The sequence below is a fragment of the Salarias fasciatus genome, chromosome 10 (assembly GCF_902148845.1).
Source record: "Salarias fasciatus chromosome 10, fSalaFa1.1, whole genome shotgun sequence".
NCBI classification, from domain to species: Eukaryota; Metazoa; Chordata; class Actinopteri; order Blenniiformes; family Blenniidae; genus Salarias; species Salarias fasciatus.
Genome location: NC_043754.1, coordinates 8,860,132 through 8,875,300, shown reverse-complemented (window position 1 = coordinate 8,875,300; position 15,169 = coordinate 8,860,132). Strand labels below are relative to the sequence as shown.

The 15,169-nt window shown below is 40.0% G+C and overlaps 1 protein-coding gene across 2 annotated transcripts in view; it reads left to right on the top strand.

Moving 5' to 3' along the window:
* The first annotated feature begins 221 nt into the window (after window positions 1-221).
* LOC115396064 (seizure protein 6 homolog) overlaps window positions 222-15,169 on the top strand; it is a 102,138-nt gene continuing 87,190 nt past the window's right edge. For both annotated transcript variants that reach the window (XM_030101824.1, XM_030101823.1), the window contains exon 1: window positions 222-657. In XM_030101824.1, the coding sequence (XP_029957684.1) occupies window positions 570-657 (88 nt within the window). In that variant the 5' untranslated portion in view covers window positions 222-569. The remainder of the gene's footprint in view (window positions 658-15,169) is intronic.

Genomic DNA, 15,169 nt, shown 5'->3' with positions numbered 1-15,169 from the left:
CTGTGAACTTGTTTTGTCTTGTAAAAATGGGATTTCATTGCATGGGACACAATCATTTTTTCAGCTTTTTTTTTTTTTTTTTTTGCAAAGCCTCATGACGACGTGACAGATATATCTGAAAGGTGGACGTGAAGAGGTGGAGGAGCAGAGAGGAGAGAGGAAGAAAGGAGAGAGGAAGAGGACTCCTCCAACTTGAACTTTGAGCGGCTGTTCCAGCAGCAGACGCTAGGAGCTGTCCGCGGTGCTGAAGCCTCGGCTTCCTCTTTCTCTCCATGTGTCCACAGCTCACACAGACAGGAATCCGCTTACGGAGCCTCCAAATTAAAAAGGGACCTCCGCGTTTCACTTGATTATTCTCGACCGTCTTCACTCCGAGAATTCTTGAGGAAGTCCGGGAGACGAGCCGCACGCCTCCGTTCCCGTTTTCACCCGACGACCAGCTCCTCGCTTTGCTCGCTTTTTTTTGTTTTCTCCGCTGGAAGTATTTTTTATTTATTTTTTAAATACATTTTTGCAACCAAAGGACGTGCACCGTAGCGACGCGGAGAGCGACCTCGACTTTGGGAGACATGTGCACGAGACGAGACCGACAATTTCAGAGCCTGTTGGCGGCTTTGTTTCTCGCTGCAGCCGCCGTGGCTCAGATACATCCACAAGGTAAGAAACTTGGAGGTCTTGCACGCACTTTTGTGCAGATCGCAGTTCGTCTCCGTGTGCTAAACTACACACACACACACACACGAAAAAAAAAAACATGTCGAATGTCAGATCTACAAGTGTGAATTTGGCGCATCGACACGCACGATTCGCTATTTTTGCTTAAAGTTCACAAGGTTGATTGTCAGATTGTCAGTATATTTCCACAAAGTTGCAGACTTTAGTGTGCACAGGATTTTTTAATTTTCTTGTTGTATTAACTGAATGGGCAAATTGTAATTAATAGTTCGCAAAAAGACAAATCCACGTGGTTTCTTTTTGTCCACAGGAGATGTTTAATAAAAAGTTCAACCTCTCAATTCGCCACTGGGTGAAATGTGTGTAACACTCAGTCAATTACATAACAACCTACTGACAACTTCCACAAAACAGCTTTACAATGTTTTTAACACACACACACACACACACACACACACACACACACACACACACACACACAAAAGTGACTTCACAACAATTTGAAAAACAACCTCTGGGGAGGAGTGAACTTAATAAGACATCCACAAACTATAATGAACCCAACTCAGCCTGATGTGATCAATGTTCTTGCAGGGTGGTGAGATGGTTATTTGTTCATTGAAACCCGGAGCAAACAGTCAGGAAGTGACTTGTTTGGGCACCGAGGTCTGTGTGACAGACGGTGCTCGGTAATAAGACTCTAATCCTCGGGAATTGCTGAAGATTATTGACCAAGCTGTTTGACACAGTTGAGTGCTTGTGGGAAGCGGCAACGGATTCATGCACAGTGGCCTTGTCCTAATTATTTCTCTGGTGTGCGTCTGCCCTCTCTTCATCATGATAACTATGCTTTCTGTTGGAATATCTGTGTTTCCAGCTTGTCTACACAGTTTTCCTATCACCCCCTGTGAAGGTGATGTTTATCTCTTTTTTGTCAAGTTACCTCCAAAGTGATGCAGATACAAACTGATCAGTATGCAAGGTATGACTAATACTTCATAAATATGTTGGAAAAAAAAAATTAATTTGATAAACACAGCACACACCTGAAGGGATACTGTTGAAGTAGGATTTATGAAGACAGTACAGTTGAAGCATGCAGTCTCTTTCAGTTACTGAAGCCTGCAGTGTAAAATAAGAAAGTTATTTATCATCAAGTTAAATGGATTCAAGCAAACTGAACAAATTTCCTCATCTTTTTTTGATGAAGCCTGTTATGGGAGCTGTCCGTTTCACGTTAAAATTGAACATATTTATGAGGAAAAAGTGATTACTAAACAATGTAATATGTATGAAGATGAATTCTTATTGCCTGGGCTGGTTTAGTCATTATATGCAAACCCATTGAGGACCGAGAAGCAATTCTGCACCGGTGGCTGCAACAATATTTTACACCATCAACAAAACAGCTACTGATTGAATATCTAATAGAGGAGAGGTGCTGCTTTATTACAGTATTGAAATTCTCCACCTTATATAAGTGAAGTTCAAATCAAGTTACTTGTGCTGTAGCCTAACCCACTCCGAGGATGTTCTTATTGTTTCAGTGTTAATCAACTTGTGCACACACTGAATAGAGGGCAGTTGTGTGCAGAGAAGAGTGCATTTTCGGTGTTTTCTCAGGCACAATTGCCGGCATCCCCAGAACACACCTGCCTTGTTCGCTCAGCGCTTGAAACTCTTGGGAGAGAGGGGAAAATGCACAGAGCATGATTTTTAGGGCAAAATGAAATTTAACAGCTCCCATTAGTGAATTTCTTTGCTGTTGCTAAGCCAGCAAATGTTTCTACCACAGTTCGGTCTCCCAGGCTTTTCAGCTTGTAATTCTTGGACGTTTGATGATTTGTCATCATCTGAAGATTTAGACTCAGTCGAACCATCGAAGCTGTGATTTAAAGGCAGGTTAAACTTATTTTTTTGGTCCTGTTTGTTTTTAGGGGACTTATATCAGTCTGTTACCTAGCGGGGAATGCAAACAGTCATCCATCTCTTTCATGGCAAGGTTTCAGGAACTGTGCCATTATTCTTTGTGTGTGTGTGTGTGTGTGTGTGTGTGTGTGTGTGTGTGTGTGTGTGTGTGGTGAAAAATCGTTTTCAGTTGGTAATTCCAGAAATAAATTATATCTATTACCAACGAGCCAAATGCTTTTATTATTAAGGACAAAATTGTTTCTTAACTGCTGGGTCATTTGCATATTTTCTTCTTTATGAGTTAATTTGCATTGCCCCTCACTCTCTCAATTAGCATTGCAACATCAGGCTATGTTCATGATTGTAGGATTTATTTAGCCCCCGAACACAATGTCTGACACTTTTCACGATCTTATCTTTCTATGTACTGTATATTTTAATTGTTTTAAAACATTCATTCGCCTCAGCGTCCTTCACACTCCTAGTGATCAAGAGATAAAATGTTCACACAACAGTAAACCAAAACAGTGCACTGTTACAAAAAGACGTTTTTGTTTGTTTACTTCAGCTTTTCATGCTTGTGTTGCGTGTCATGCGATTGTGATTACAAAGCTGCGTGCCAATAGAGGAGAGACTGATAATTTATAACAATCTGGATATTCTAATCTGCTGGCTTTGAATAAATGTTATTTCATAGTCACACAAAACTTGAAATTTCCAACAGACAACATGAGGATAACTTAGCTTGGATGGAAATGAGCGTAGTTGCAGTAAATAATGTTACTCAGTAAATTAATTTCTCAAGCTGCTTATTCTTTAAATATTTTTTTTTAATCACATTATTGAGAAGGCTGTTTGAAAGGACACAAGGAGGGATCTTTAAAATTCTGCTCAGCACCTCTCAGCAATTTATGTTTCACTTTAAAAACAAAAACAACACGACAAATTAATTGCATTGCCCCTAAATGTGTCCTGTGCTTTTCATGAGGCGCTTCCTTCATCTTTGAGTCTTTACTTATATTCAGTGGAAATGAGAGCATGACTCAGAAGGTCTGTGTTGAGTTTGCATAGCTTCCCCTTCACCTTTACACAGAGATATCAAACGACAAGTGAAATAATATTTGACGAGAAAGACGTCTTATTTCAGTCTCTGTGCTTTTTTTTTAAACAGATATATTCATTTTACTCAGTCATGTTATATAGAAAAAAAATCGTAATCAAACAAATAAATAAAATCAATCAGTCGATAGAAACAGTTTATTTCTCACTACAACCAGTCTTTCATAAGGGTGGTTGTAAAGGGAAAACTTCAACCTACCCCCCATTTAACGAATATCATTTACTCTCCTATATAATAAATGTTATATAAAGTTACCAGATTTTTACTGCATCTGAACAAATCTGATTCTATGTGAAATCCAGTACACAGAAACAATAAGTCAGTCTATATATTTCTAATTGAATCTTTGTGCTCAATATTTTCCTGTTTATCAGCAGAAGAAGAGTTTTTTTTTGTCAGCCATCATGTGGTACATGAAGTTGTTATCTGGATGCGCACACGTTATCTCTGCCTGTCAACAATATTCAGTTGTTATCTGGGGAAAGGAGGTTTTATGTTTCCTAAATTGTCTCAAATTAATTACATTTTATTGAGCTTCAGTGGCATACTGCGAGTTGTTGTAATATCATCCACAACCTGGGTGCCATTAGTGAACAAAGCAGAGGGATGGGGGAGGGGGGGGGGGGTTCCCATGGGGAGCCAAGTTAAGATAAGGATATGTATGTATAAAAGTTGCAGACTTTTATGCATATTCTTATCTCCTCTCGTTGTAAGCTGTTTTTCTTGTTACTTTAACTACATGGACAACTCAATTTATAATTAAAAGCGACTCAGCGTGAGACATAGCGCGTGCCCTGTGTGATCTTCGAGAATATTGTATGACGTTCGCTCTCTATTTGTGGGAGCTGGCAGCCCCACTTTAATTCACTTGAATTATTTCATGTGTTTTCCCCAGTCTGCTTGGAGAAGCACCTTTTCTCACCAAGAGGGAGATAGATTTTATCCTCCTACAGATAAACTTAATACAGCAGAGTATTGCCCCCATCCCCCTCTCCTGCACCTGCAGATATGTAAAGTTTTCAATGTTGGGAGGTATGGCCTCCATGAATTCACTCACGTTTTTTCAAAGACATTCCACAAAAGCTTGATGGGATAAAGGTCTATGGAACTCAAAGGCCATAACCTTGAAGTCTTTGTCATGTTTTCAAATCGTTGGTGAACATTTTTTTTTTTTTTTCCCGGGTTGCTCTCACCAGCTCAAAGCCATCACAGTCATGAAGGAGCATATAAATGGCCTGCCACAAGGCAGCGGCGTCCACGTGAATGACAGGCCTGGAAGCTTCCAGGCACAATATTGCCCAAAGCATCACCTCGCCTCTCACATAAGTGCACCATGATGCCATTTTTCTCATAGGTAAACAACACAAAAGTAGCAAGCCATCGACGTTATGGAAAAAAAAAAAAAAAAAAGTCTTCTCAGTTGGTCAGTGTTGCTCCAAAATTCAGCTCGTTGTTCGCACTCTCAGTATTAATAATAGTAAGTTCTGCTAAGCTGTGTGACTCCTCAGATGCTCCCTGGGCCAGGCTCTGCTCTCCACATCCATCTGTAACCTTTGGGTGTCTATAAAACCTGCAGCTATTTTCGTGTTTGCTATTTCTTGAATCACTTTTGTGAGCTGTTAGCTACTCCATACAAAAAAAAAAAAAAAAGAAAATGAAAATAAAAAAAAATATATAAAAAGCACAAAACCTGCCGTTTTAGAGATGCGCTGACATTGTTGTCTTGCTGTCACAATTATGGCCCTTGTCAAAGTCACTCACATCTTTGTGCTTGACCCGTTTTGTTTGTTCTCAACACATCAACTTCACGAAGTGACAGCTCACTCACCGGCTAACATGCATCACCACTTTGTCAAATATGATCACTGATATTGTCAGTATTTTAATATTGTACCTGCTCAGACCGAGTCCATGATTTGAATATTAGCTTAAGAAATAAAAAAAACCAATTTAGCATCCAGTTGATGGGAACTCTGATATGAGCTTAAGATTATAAGACGTGCAAATTGGATCAGTGAAAAATGCACATTGCGGAGATTCTTTTGTATTGACACCTGTTACCACAATGGCGGCAGGAAGCTCCATTCACTTCAAACAAGCATTTTTGTGTGTGTTCATTCAACTCAGCGGTAATTCTCCCTCTTTGTCCCACAAATGTTACAGGTTTCGCAACTTGATTTTTTTTTTGTATTCTATCGTTGGGGATGTTGTTCACATTCGCAAATGTTCCTGAAATTTGCCAGGATCATGGGGATAAGGCAGCATAATTCTGGCTTTTGGGGAGACTGCTGCTTTGAGCGGTGTGCTGGAAAAATCGGAACATCCTATAATTCCAAGGGAGGAAACAGAAATCATTCAACACCTGTTTGTTGGATTGCCAGTTATTAACTTCATCAAGGGCTATTCAGCATCTGTGTGCTGTCATAATTAGTTTAACTTTCCCAAGGCCTGTCAATGGTAAATGAGAGTCATTATACCAGAATGCCCCTCTTCAAGGCTTGGCGCCTGCCTGCCTCAGCCCCTCTCTGTGCCTGTCTCGGTCTCTTTCACTGCCTCCTAGGTGGAGCTCACAGCTTGGCTGAATGCGAGTCATTTTCAACTCTTCATGTGCAAATGCCTCTCTCGCTCCGTGAGAATGTTCTATGCATCCTAATTTGACTCATTGCCTCATATATTTTCTTTCACAAAAGTGGGGAGCTTTATTTGTCAAGGGAAAAAAAAAGACTATTTTTGCAAGGATCTTTTTGGATTTCATCACTGTTTTGCTTAGAATGCTTCTCTAACAGCTGCGTTCACCCTATGGAAAGGAAGCGGAATATTTTAGTCCACTGAATCGGGCTGCACTCGGGCTAAATCTGGAAGATTACACAGTTCAAATAGAAAACTTATAAGAATGTGAAATGACTGACAACATCGTCTAATTCAACATTTTATTCCAAGCTTGTCTTGAAATGCATCTTTATGGCTGATTGCTTCAGTAATATGAATAATGTAATCACTGACCAACCCATACATGCAAGACTATCTGAGTCACAGAATATTATGGAGTTCATCAAATATCGTGTGTATTTCTGAAAGCTCCTATTTAATCCTCCTATTTAATCCTCCTATTTAATCACTGATGTATATAATATCTTTGGCTTTATTCTAAAATATGTCATTTTTAAAATCCTTATCACAAGAAAATTGTGAGTTATACTTTACCATCAGAAACTTTAGTTTGGTGAAGTAAATAAATGAATAAATAGTCAAGGTTTTTAGAGCAACTGTATATATGTATATATATATATATATATATATATATATATATATATATATATATATATAGGCCCACAGAAGCCACCGGCCGTTTCTCCTGATAGCATTTCACATTCTCTCTGTTTAATCAGTTTGACAGTTTGGATGGACCTGAAATGGCTTTCCAGCGTTTAGATAATTATGTGAGAGGTTTTTCCAACAGCCTTTGTGTTTTGTCTCAACACAATCATCCCTTCAGAGATTTAAAGTAACAGCTTTACAATGAAATTGTCAACATGTATTCTCAGCGCTGGAGAGAAATTTTCTCCGTAGCAGACGCCGCAAGACGCCTTGCCCATAATATTTCCCTTTCAAAAAGTAGGCAGCAGGGGTTTAACTCCCATCAGGGAGGGCATATGGGACTGGAAGAGTGGCTAATTTGAATTGGGGGGCCATCCACGTTTAATTTATATCAAGCGAGAAGAAGCCCAGTAGCAAAACTCCAAATGAAGAGATGTCTACTACTTTGTCAAGGCACTACATTGCAAGCTTACTTTGTACCTGTTTTGCCTTTGGCCTTGTGCCTTATCGATCCCACCAGTCGTTGACTGAAAAAAAAATAAAAAAATAAAAAGGAAGTCAGCAGTGCTCGCCTCCCCCAGGCCAAGCCTCCTTTCCGCACCTTTTACGCTCTGCCTGGCCGTGTACACACCTCCCTAATCAGGACTGGCGTATTTTGCGGCTGCAGTGGGGATGGCTCTCTGAAACGATTAGGCCTAGGGACAGCTCCAGCTCTCTTCCCCTCTTCTCCACGCCAGATCCCATCTAGAAAGCATTTCATCTGTGCCACTGGAAAGGCTTATGTAGGGTCGGAGAGTGCTGTGTGGAAAGCAGCAGGTAATAGGCTGTGTAATGTGTTTGGGGGAGTAGTTTTAGTATTCACAGTTAGTGCTGACCTCTGGCAGGCTGAGCCACCCCCACAGTAATTTCCTCTGAAAAGATGTAATTGAATTCATCAGGATGAGTAAACATATTATAAGTAGCAGGGAAAGATAACAATGTTGTGGATAGATCAAGGAAGGGGATAGTCATTCCACGAGTAATTGAAAATAGTCAAAGACAAACACAAGCAGTGAAAGTGCACAGGACACCGAGGAGAGTTATTGCTTTTAACTTTGTTCACTTTTAGCTTTACATTGTTTTACACTTTGTTCATGTATGATTTTAAAAACATCTCAAGAAGAGTTTAGCTGCACCAAAAACATACTGACTGCAGGCTCGGCTACAATTAAGTTTCGTACGTCCACCATGTGTCCATCTGCCATTACTCCGTGAACCTGACGTCCAAACAATACAGGCGCGTCGTAGAAAACTACAATATGACCGTGAGCCTTGTTCTCTCTAGTGAGATATATTGAAGTCGTGTCTCACGGGACCTTGTGTATAATTCAGAGGTTCTTACATCGACCACCTTCTTCAAAATATCGAACATTGTCAGTCCGAGCTACTGCTGGGTGGTCAGGCAATTGTCTGTCAGTTATAACGCTGGCGTCTGCCTTCGCTTCTCCCTTGGTGATGGAGAGCCAGCTCATTGTGGCCATTCTCATCTGTCAGAGCGGCGAGCAGCCTTTAAAAAGAATACTCGCCCTTAAGAATGGATTACTTAGTGGGGAACAGCAGCAGCTCTGTTGGACCACATCATTGATTGCCGGGCTATAGCTTTTAGTGGTAAAAGCTGGCCTGTGCATTTCTGACATTTCTTTCAGATGATGTGTGAAATCGAGGCCGAAGCGATGTTGAGCGGCTTCGTGTTGAGGGGAAGAAAAGCCTTGTTGACTAAACAATACCAGTCAGACATACAATGCATTCAGCTTCTTAATTTCTGTTTGTCAGCCTGCAAAACAAAGACGGAATGCCATCTAAAACAGCTCAAGTATCTTGTTGTAAATATCTGAATAGAAACCCTTGTTTTTCTAAAAAACCTTCAGCTGATTTTTTTTTTTACATGGTGAAATGTTTTTAATATCAGATGGAAATCAACACAAATTAAGACAAATATGTTTTGCTTTTAAATTCTTGCAAATACCAACAATAATATTGAATCAACATTAGGAAAAAGTCCCTTTTTCTTCTGCGTTTGTGTTTGAACTGATTTCTATGTGTTGGCAGGCTAACAGACGTTGTGATCAAGGTAAATGTGGCCGTAATCTAATGGAACCTAAATGCTGGCCCTTTGCCCTGGAATTTTTGTTGATGATTGAATCAACCTCCTGTCAAGTGGAAAGCACAGACATTTGAATGATCTTTATTTTTTATTTAAGTCTCTTAATGTGCCTTCAAAGGACAGCGAGGCAAAGATAGAAAGCAGAGATATCCTTGCCTTGCTGCAGAGGTCAACAAATGTAACCTTTTTCAATTGCTTTATCAACTGCGTTGCAGGAGATTTCATTTTTTTTTTCCAATGAAACATTTGGTGCACTGAAGGTAAAACTGTTCTCGTTTTACAGTTTTAGCTTTCGATCTTAAATATTAAAACACTATTTGCATAGAATAGTCGTACTTATTGGCAAACTGTCCAGAAATATTTCTTTCTATTCTTTTACTTTATTAATATGCATTAAAACACATTTTTCAACCAGAAATCATGATAATGCTTTAAAACTGACACACATACACACACACACACACACACACACACACACACACACACACACACACACACACACACACACACACAGAACTAGATTCTTTCATTTGAACAGGTGGCATTTCTCCAGTAACAGTAACAATGTGTTTGCAGCTCATACTTACATTTGTCGTTTCTGTTCCTGGAGCGAATGTGAGTTTATCATCACATGGAAAAATCCCTGTTTGACTTCTGCTTTAACCTCCGGCTCAGCAGCTTGGGGGAGGTGCATATATTCAGCGCATGAAGCCTGCCTGTGTATACTTTGTGGGATTAACTCCGAATTATAAAGGCAAACAGAGAAATGGAATTCTGACAGCGAGGGATCATCCTCACAAAGACCGGACAAGGCCTCTTTAGACGACGCGCAGTCGGAAATACCGGAGTTCTCGAGATGCGATTGGATGGAAGCTGTCAAGGTTTCCAGAGAGAAAGGAAAAGAGTTAAATTAGACAAGAGCCATGGGATAAATTAACCTGAATGATTCTTCAAGATGAATCAGGCCCTTTGCTTTGTTTTGTGAGAATTTAAACAAGAACAGATTAAAAACCCTTCACAGGTGAAGTGTCTGTTTAGTGCTGGATAGCGTTTAATTTGAAACAGGAAGTGACTCCATTCAGCATGGGTTAAAAAAATACAACACAGACACACACGGAAGCACACAGTGGAAATGAAATTAAACTGCTAAATGTGACGAGGTGAAGTAGGTGAAGTTTGTTTTGTAACAATAACTAATATCAAGTCGCCATTTCTTTGTTGGATATTTGGAAACGGTGTGAATTTGCCGTTGTCTGACTAACACCGGGTTGGGTTTTTTTTGCTTTGATACAGTAAAGAGAACAGAAAAGACGGGCAGTAGATGTTCCTCTAGTGCTGAGAAATCTGTGAAAGGCAAGCTTTTGAAAAGAATAATATCCATCCACCTTGTAGACTCTCACATAAATGTCTGCCTGGATATAGATGGAATAAAGATTGTGCTGCTATATAAAGTGGTATTAGAGTCTCGACTGTTCATAGTTTGGAAACAGAAAGCCCACAAAACATAATTCATATTTTCATATGTTTATTTTTATTATTATTATATTGTTAAGTTAGTTGCAAACACCAGTATTCCCATTTACCTCCGCCAGGAGGTTTACCTTTTTTAATGCCTTGGTTTGTTAGTTTCAATACAAAGTAATAAATTATTTAATTTTCTGTGAGATCTGACTCATATTCTTGCCAGGATGCTCTCTGAGGACCTTGTTCCTGTTAAAGTTGGTTGTAAATTCAAACCCAGGTCATTGTGTGCAGATCTCAACTAAGCAATGAATGCGAAGACTTACTTGGAGCCATAAAAAAAGAAGAAATGTAAAGATTGATATAAAAAATTTTGTTTGTCAAGATTTCATTTTTCTCTATCCAGATCATACCTTTGAGACAATACATGTTTTTGTTAATTTTGTTTCTTGAAAAATAAATATCTATCTTTATGAGCACTTCCTTTCTTTTTTTGTTTGTTAAGAAGATTACTCTGCTGGTCTTCGTCCTGTATAAGATTTTCATTTCTTAAACACTGTATCATCCAGTGCTGTGCGGCTAACAAAAAACATTGATATTTTCCATTTTATTAATCATAGAATTTACAGCTGATCAAGTGAATGAATAGATAAATGTCTCGTTTTGTTAATACTCACATGGATCTTGATATTGTCAATAACGCTCATGCTAAAGGAAACTATGAGGCCAAATAACAGTTCATAAGAACAAAGCAATATTTTTTAATGGCCATTTTTGAATATGTCATCCCACAATCTTTTATTTCTCTTTTGAAGACCCACCCTGAATGTTTGAGACCACATTTTAAGATATTAGGTAATAAACAAATAACATATGTACTCCTCTTGCAGCCTATCTCCTGTGGTTGTTTTGAAACCTTTTCTATCATTAGACTATTTTGATGTCCTCTTCTGTGGGGCGGACGCTCTCTGTGTGAATCACATTAGTGCACATCACACAGTCCATCCAATTAAATGCGTGGGAACATGTAAACAGCAGGACGGCCGTATTAGACAACATCCACGTAAAGAGCGAGCGCGAGATGTTCATGAATTCAATCGAAATGGGAGAAGGGTGTCTGAATAAGTGCAGCTACTGGAGCCACAATACCAGCAGCTACTGAAAGAATTCTTTATGTTGTGTTAAGAGTGCATACAGAAGCTATACTCTTTTTGAACCCTTCTGCCATGTATAGCAGCAAATGCTTGGTGAATCATTATGTGTGGTGTAAGGCACGTGAAATGACTCACCCCGCTCAGAAACTAGGGGGTCTGTTGAGGGACAAACATTAACACGGTAGCGTTAACTTTTGAATTATGTCCATTTACTGGCCGACTTGATTTCTCAGCCTCTCGGGGATTTATTTTGTTCCCTTATCACATGGTTCTCGCTGACCTTTTGGAGAGAGAGAGGGAGAGAGAGAGAAAAAAAAGAAACATGAATTTGACTTGTGTCTGCTTGTCTAGACTCTAAAATCAGATGTTTCACATGTGGTTATGCCCGTACACGAGAACATTTTGACCCACTTAATATGGTGTTTCGCTGCTCTTCATCCATGATTCAGTATTAATGATGTAAGCATATGTGCGATCGGGCCTGGAGGGTGAAATCACTCGGCTGCTTTGTGAAATCAGAAAAACTGCAGCTCGCAGACGTCGAGCGGGAGACTGAGGGAGTGAAGTAGATATGACAGAAGCGGTTACTGTAAACATGGAGGGAAAGAAACCCTTGAAAACCCGGAGAAATTGACAGGCAGGCAACAGGTAACAGCGGGAATCAAACAGACAGGAAGGCAGCAAGTCAACAGCAAGAAGAAACAGGTCAGAGAAAAGGGAAAAGTGAGGAGGTGCAGCTGTGAGGCAGGCAGCGGGACACAGAGGACGATAATGGGAGGAGTCGCGGGAGTGGAGGTCAGGGCGGTGGGGGGAGCAGGGACACCTGGTGGACAGGTGAGGAAAAGGCGTCTTTCAAATGAGCTGTCACTCATTTCCTGTTTCGACTCATCAAAATGAAGCAACTGAATGGAGACGCTGAACACGCTGTTCTGACGAGTTCTGTGGAGTTACATTGAAACAGGAACATTTGCGGCGACTGAATTTTCAGGGAACAATAAATGAGCTGCAGAGCTGCTGTCTCTCTCTGTCCAGCTGCTTACATTCATTGTAATGAGATCCTGTATGAGGCCTACATGATCACACCTCTGTGAGAAGACCCCAGTAAGTAGTAGGGATATGGATTACGGAACAGAGCTCTAACAGGCAGTTTTTCACTAAAACCACAGTAAAACAGAATTCATGACGAACTGGCAAAAACAGTGGCATGTCATTTCTAAAATCTAGTACCAGGATGCTTTGATTTTCAATTTCTTTTGCACCATGTTCTCAATTAGTATTCTGCTGTGTGGTTATTTAAGCTTTTCTCTGTTTGTCACAATCAGAGATCAGATCTTTGGATCCTAAATTGCATTTGTAATGTCATGTAATTTTGCTTTGTACACTGTATCCATTATAATTCATTTTACACATTATTTTACATTAATTTTAAAGCAGTTTTTTTTTTTTTTTGCCAAGTATTAAAAGTGTTTTTTTTCATCATTCATTTAAAGTAAACTGATGAGCGTGACTTGCCTGTAGGTGTGAATTTACTATGTGTGTAAATCATACACGCCTTTAATCAGCTGGGATAAATCTGGGATACATTGGTGTGGAAGATGTCGAAGTTGCATTCTTTAGAAAAACAGAAAAGTGACAAGAAAACTCGTCCAGGTGGAGAAACACTTCAGGTGAGCTTCATGAGTGCGGCGGGGATAAAATGAACCGATTGTGTGATTCTCGCTGACTCCACAAACACATCTGCAAAGAGGAAAAACAGATCCTAGCTGGAAGACAACATTAGCCACTTTGCCATGTTGTGCTGCTTATAAATGATTTGGTTTCAAAGAATTGATGAGTTCATCCTCAACCATATATTTAGGAATATTGGACAGTTATAAATAACGCAGCTTCCCCTGCCGAGGAAAAGGCAATGTGTCTGGCCCTAATGGTCTGTTTATTGTAAATAACACTGACTTTGAGAGGCAGCCTGAGCCAAACCAAAGAAGATTTATTCTTTCTCGCAGATGAGCTCTGAGCTGGCCCTCTGTTTTTTTCCCCTTTTTTCTATCAACATGAGTAGCATCATAAACACAAAATTCAGTCGAGCCTGTTCTGCTGAAGTGAAAAACAGAAAGAAAAAAAAAGGAGAAGAAGAAGAAAAAAAGATGTTTATCAACCAAGCAGCCTTGGGGGGAAAAAAAAGAAGAAAATATTCAGAAAGATCATCTGGGGGCATTTTTTTCAGTAAGTGTCCATACTGCTACCAACCACTCACACCCATCTCTGGATTTCTCCATTTCTGTGGCTGTATTTTGCATAAAATGTTTCGCTACATCCTGCGTTTTTCATCAGGACAAAAGGAGCTAAGCTGAATTTACGATGTGTGAGGACAGCTGTTGAAATAATGACTGGGTTACACTCTCCAGTACTGTCTGTCTCTTATTATCTCTGCACCCGGGGTGACACTGATTTCCTTTATTCTTTTTCTTTCTTTCGTTTGCATAGGTTGTTTTCCAAACTGTTTTTCTCCTTTTCCCTATCGTCCAACTCAGACTAAATCACATCTACGTCGTATAGCACAAGAGTAGCATATTTCACATAGAGAGGAGTAGAGCATCTTCAATGATCTTAGCTGTGAGGGAATATTTTGTGTTTTCACGGCAAGGATTCTGCCTGGGCTCGACTGAGGCAGCAGGTTATAAACAATTTGACAGGGAGGGTGCAAAAGCGAAAGCAGAGTTACTGAGACAAAAAGGAAAAAATAAGGCAAAGTACATGAGATCGTCTTCGTTCTATTAGACAGACGACATTAGCTACAGCGTTTTCATCTGGAACCTTAACAAACACGACAGGAGGAATCACAAATCTCATGCTGAAAATGTTGAAATCTCTCAGTGTTTTTTCATTCCGAGCATGTTAAATGATCCCGACATGATGAATGTCATGTTATTTCATGGCCAGGTGTTCACAATAAGCCGGGCAGTTGGTAAATAGCCTGTCAGTGTCGGCGACCAGTCCTGCTTGAAGGTGACATGTTTGCATTTAGGTGAACTTTATTATATGTCCCTGTCATAGTAGTTTCATTCGGCGGGTAAACAAATCGGGAGCGTCTTGAAGGTTTTAGCAAAGCTGGAAAAGAAAAAAAAAAAAAAAAAAATCTCATCACAAAGTGCAGCACTTGGCTCCAGTGCAATTACCTTCTGTAAATGAAGCTGAGTCTGTCCTGCGAGTCGCTCGCCCTCTGTGCGGGCGGTTTGCACATACACCGTGTCAACAAAGCAGCTCGGGCCTGCGTTTGGAAGGTGCGAGGCTGTTTACCTTTGTTGCTGTGTGGATTGATGAGGTGGCTCAGGCAGAGGCAGGGGCATGATGTGAATAGCTGGAGTATTACTGTGGAAAGAGGTGTTT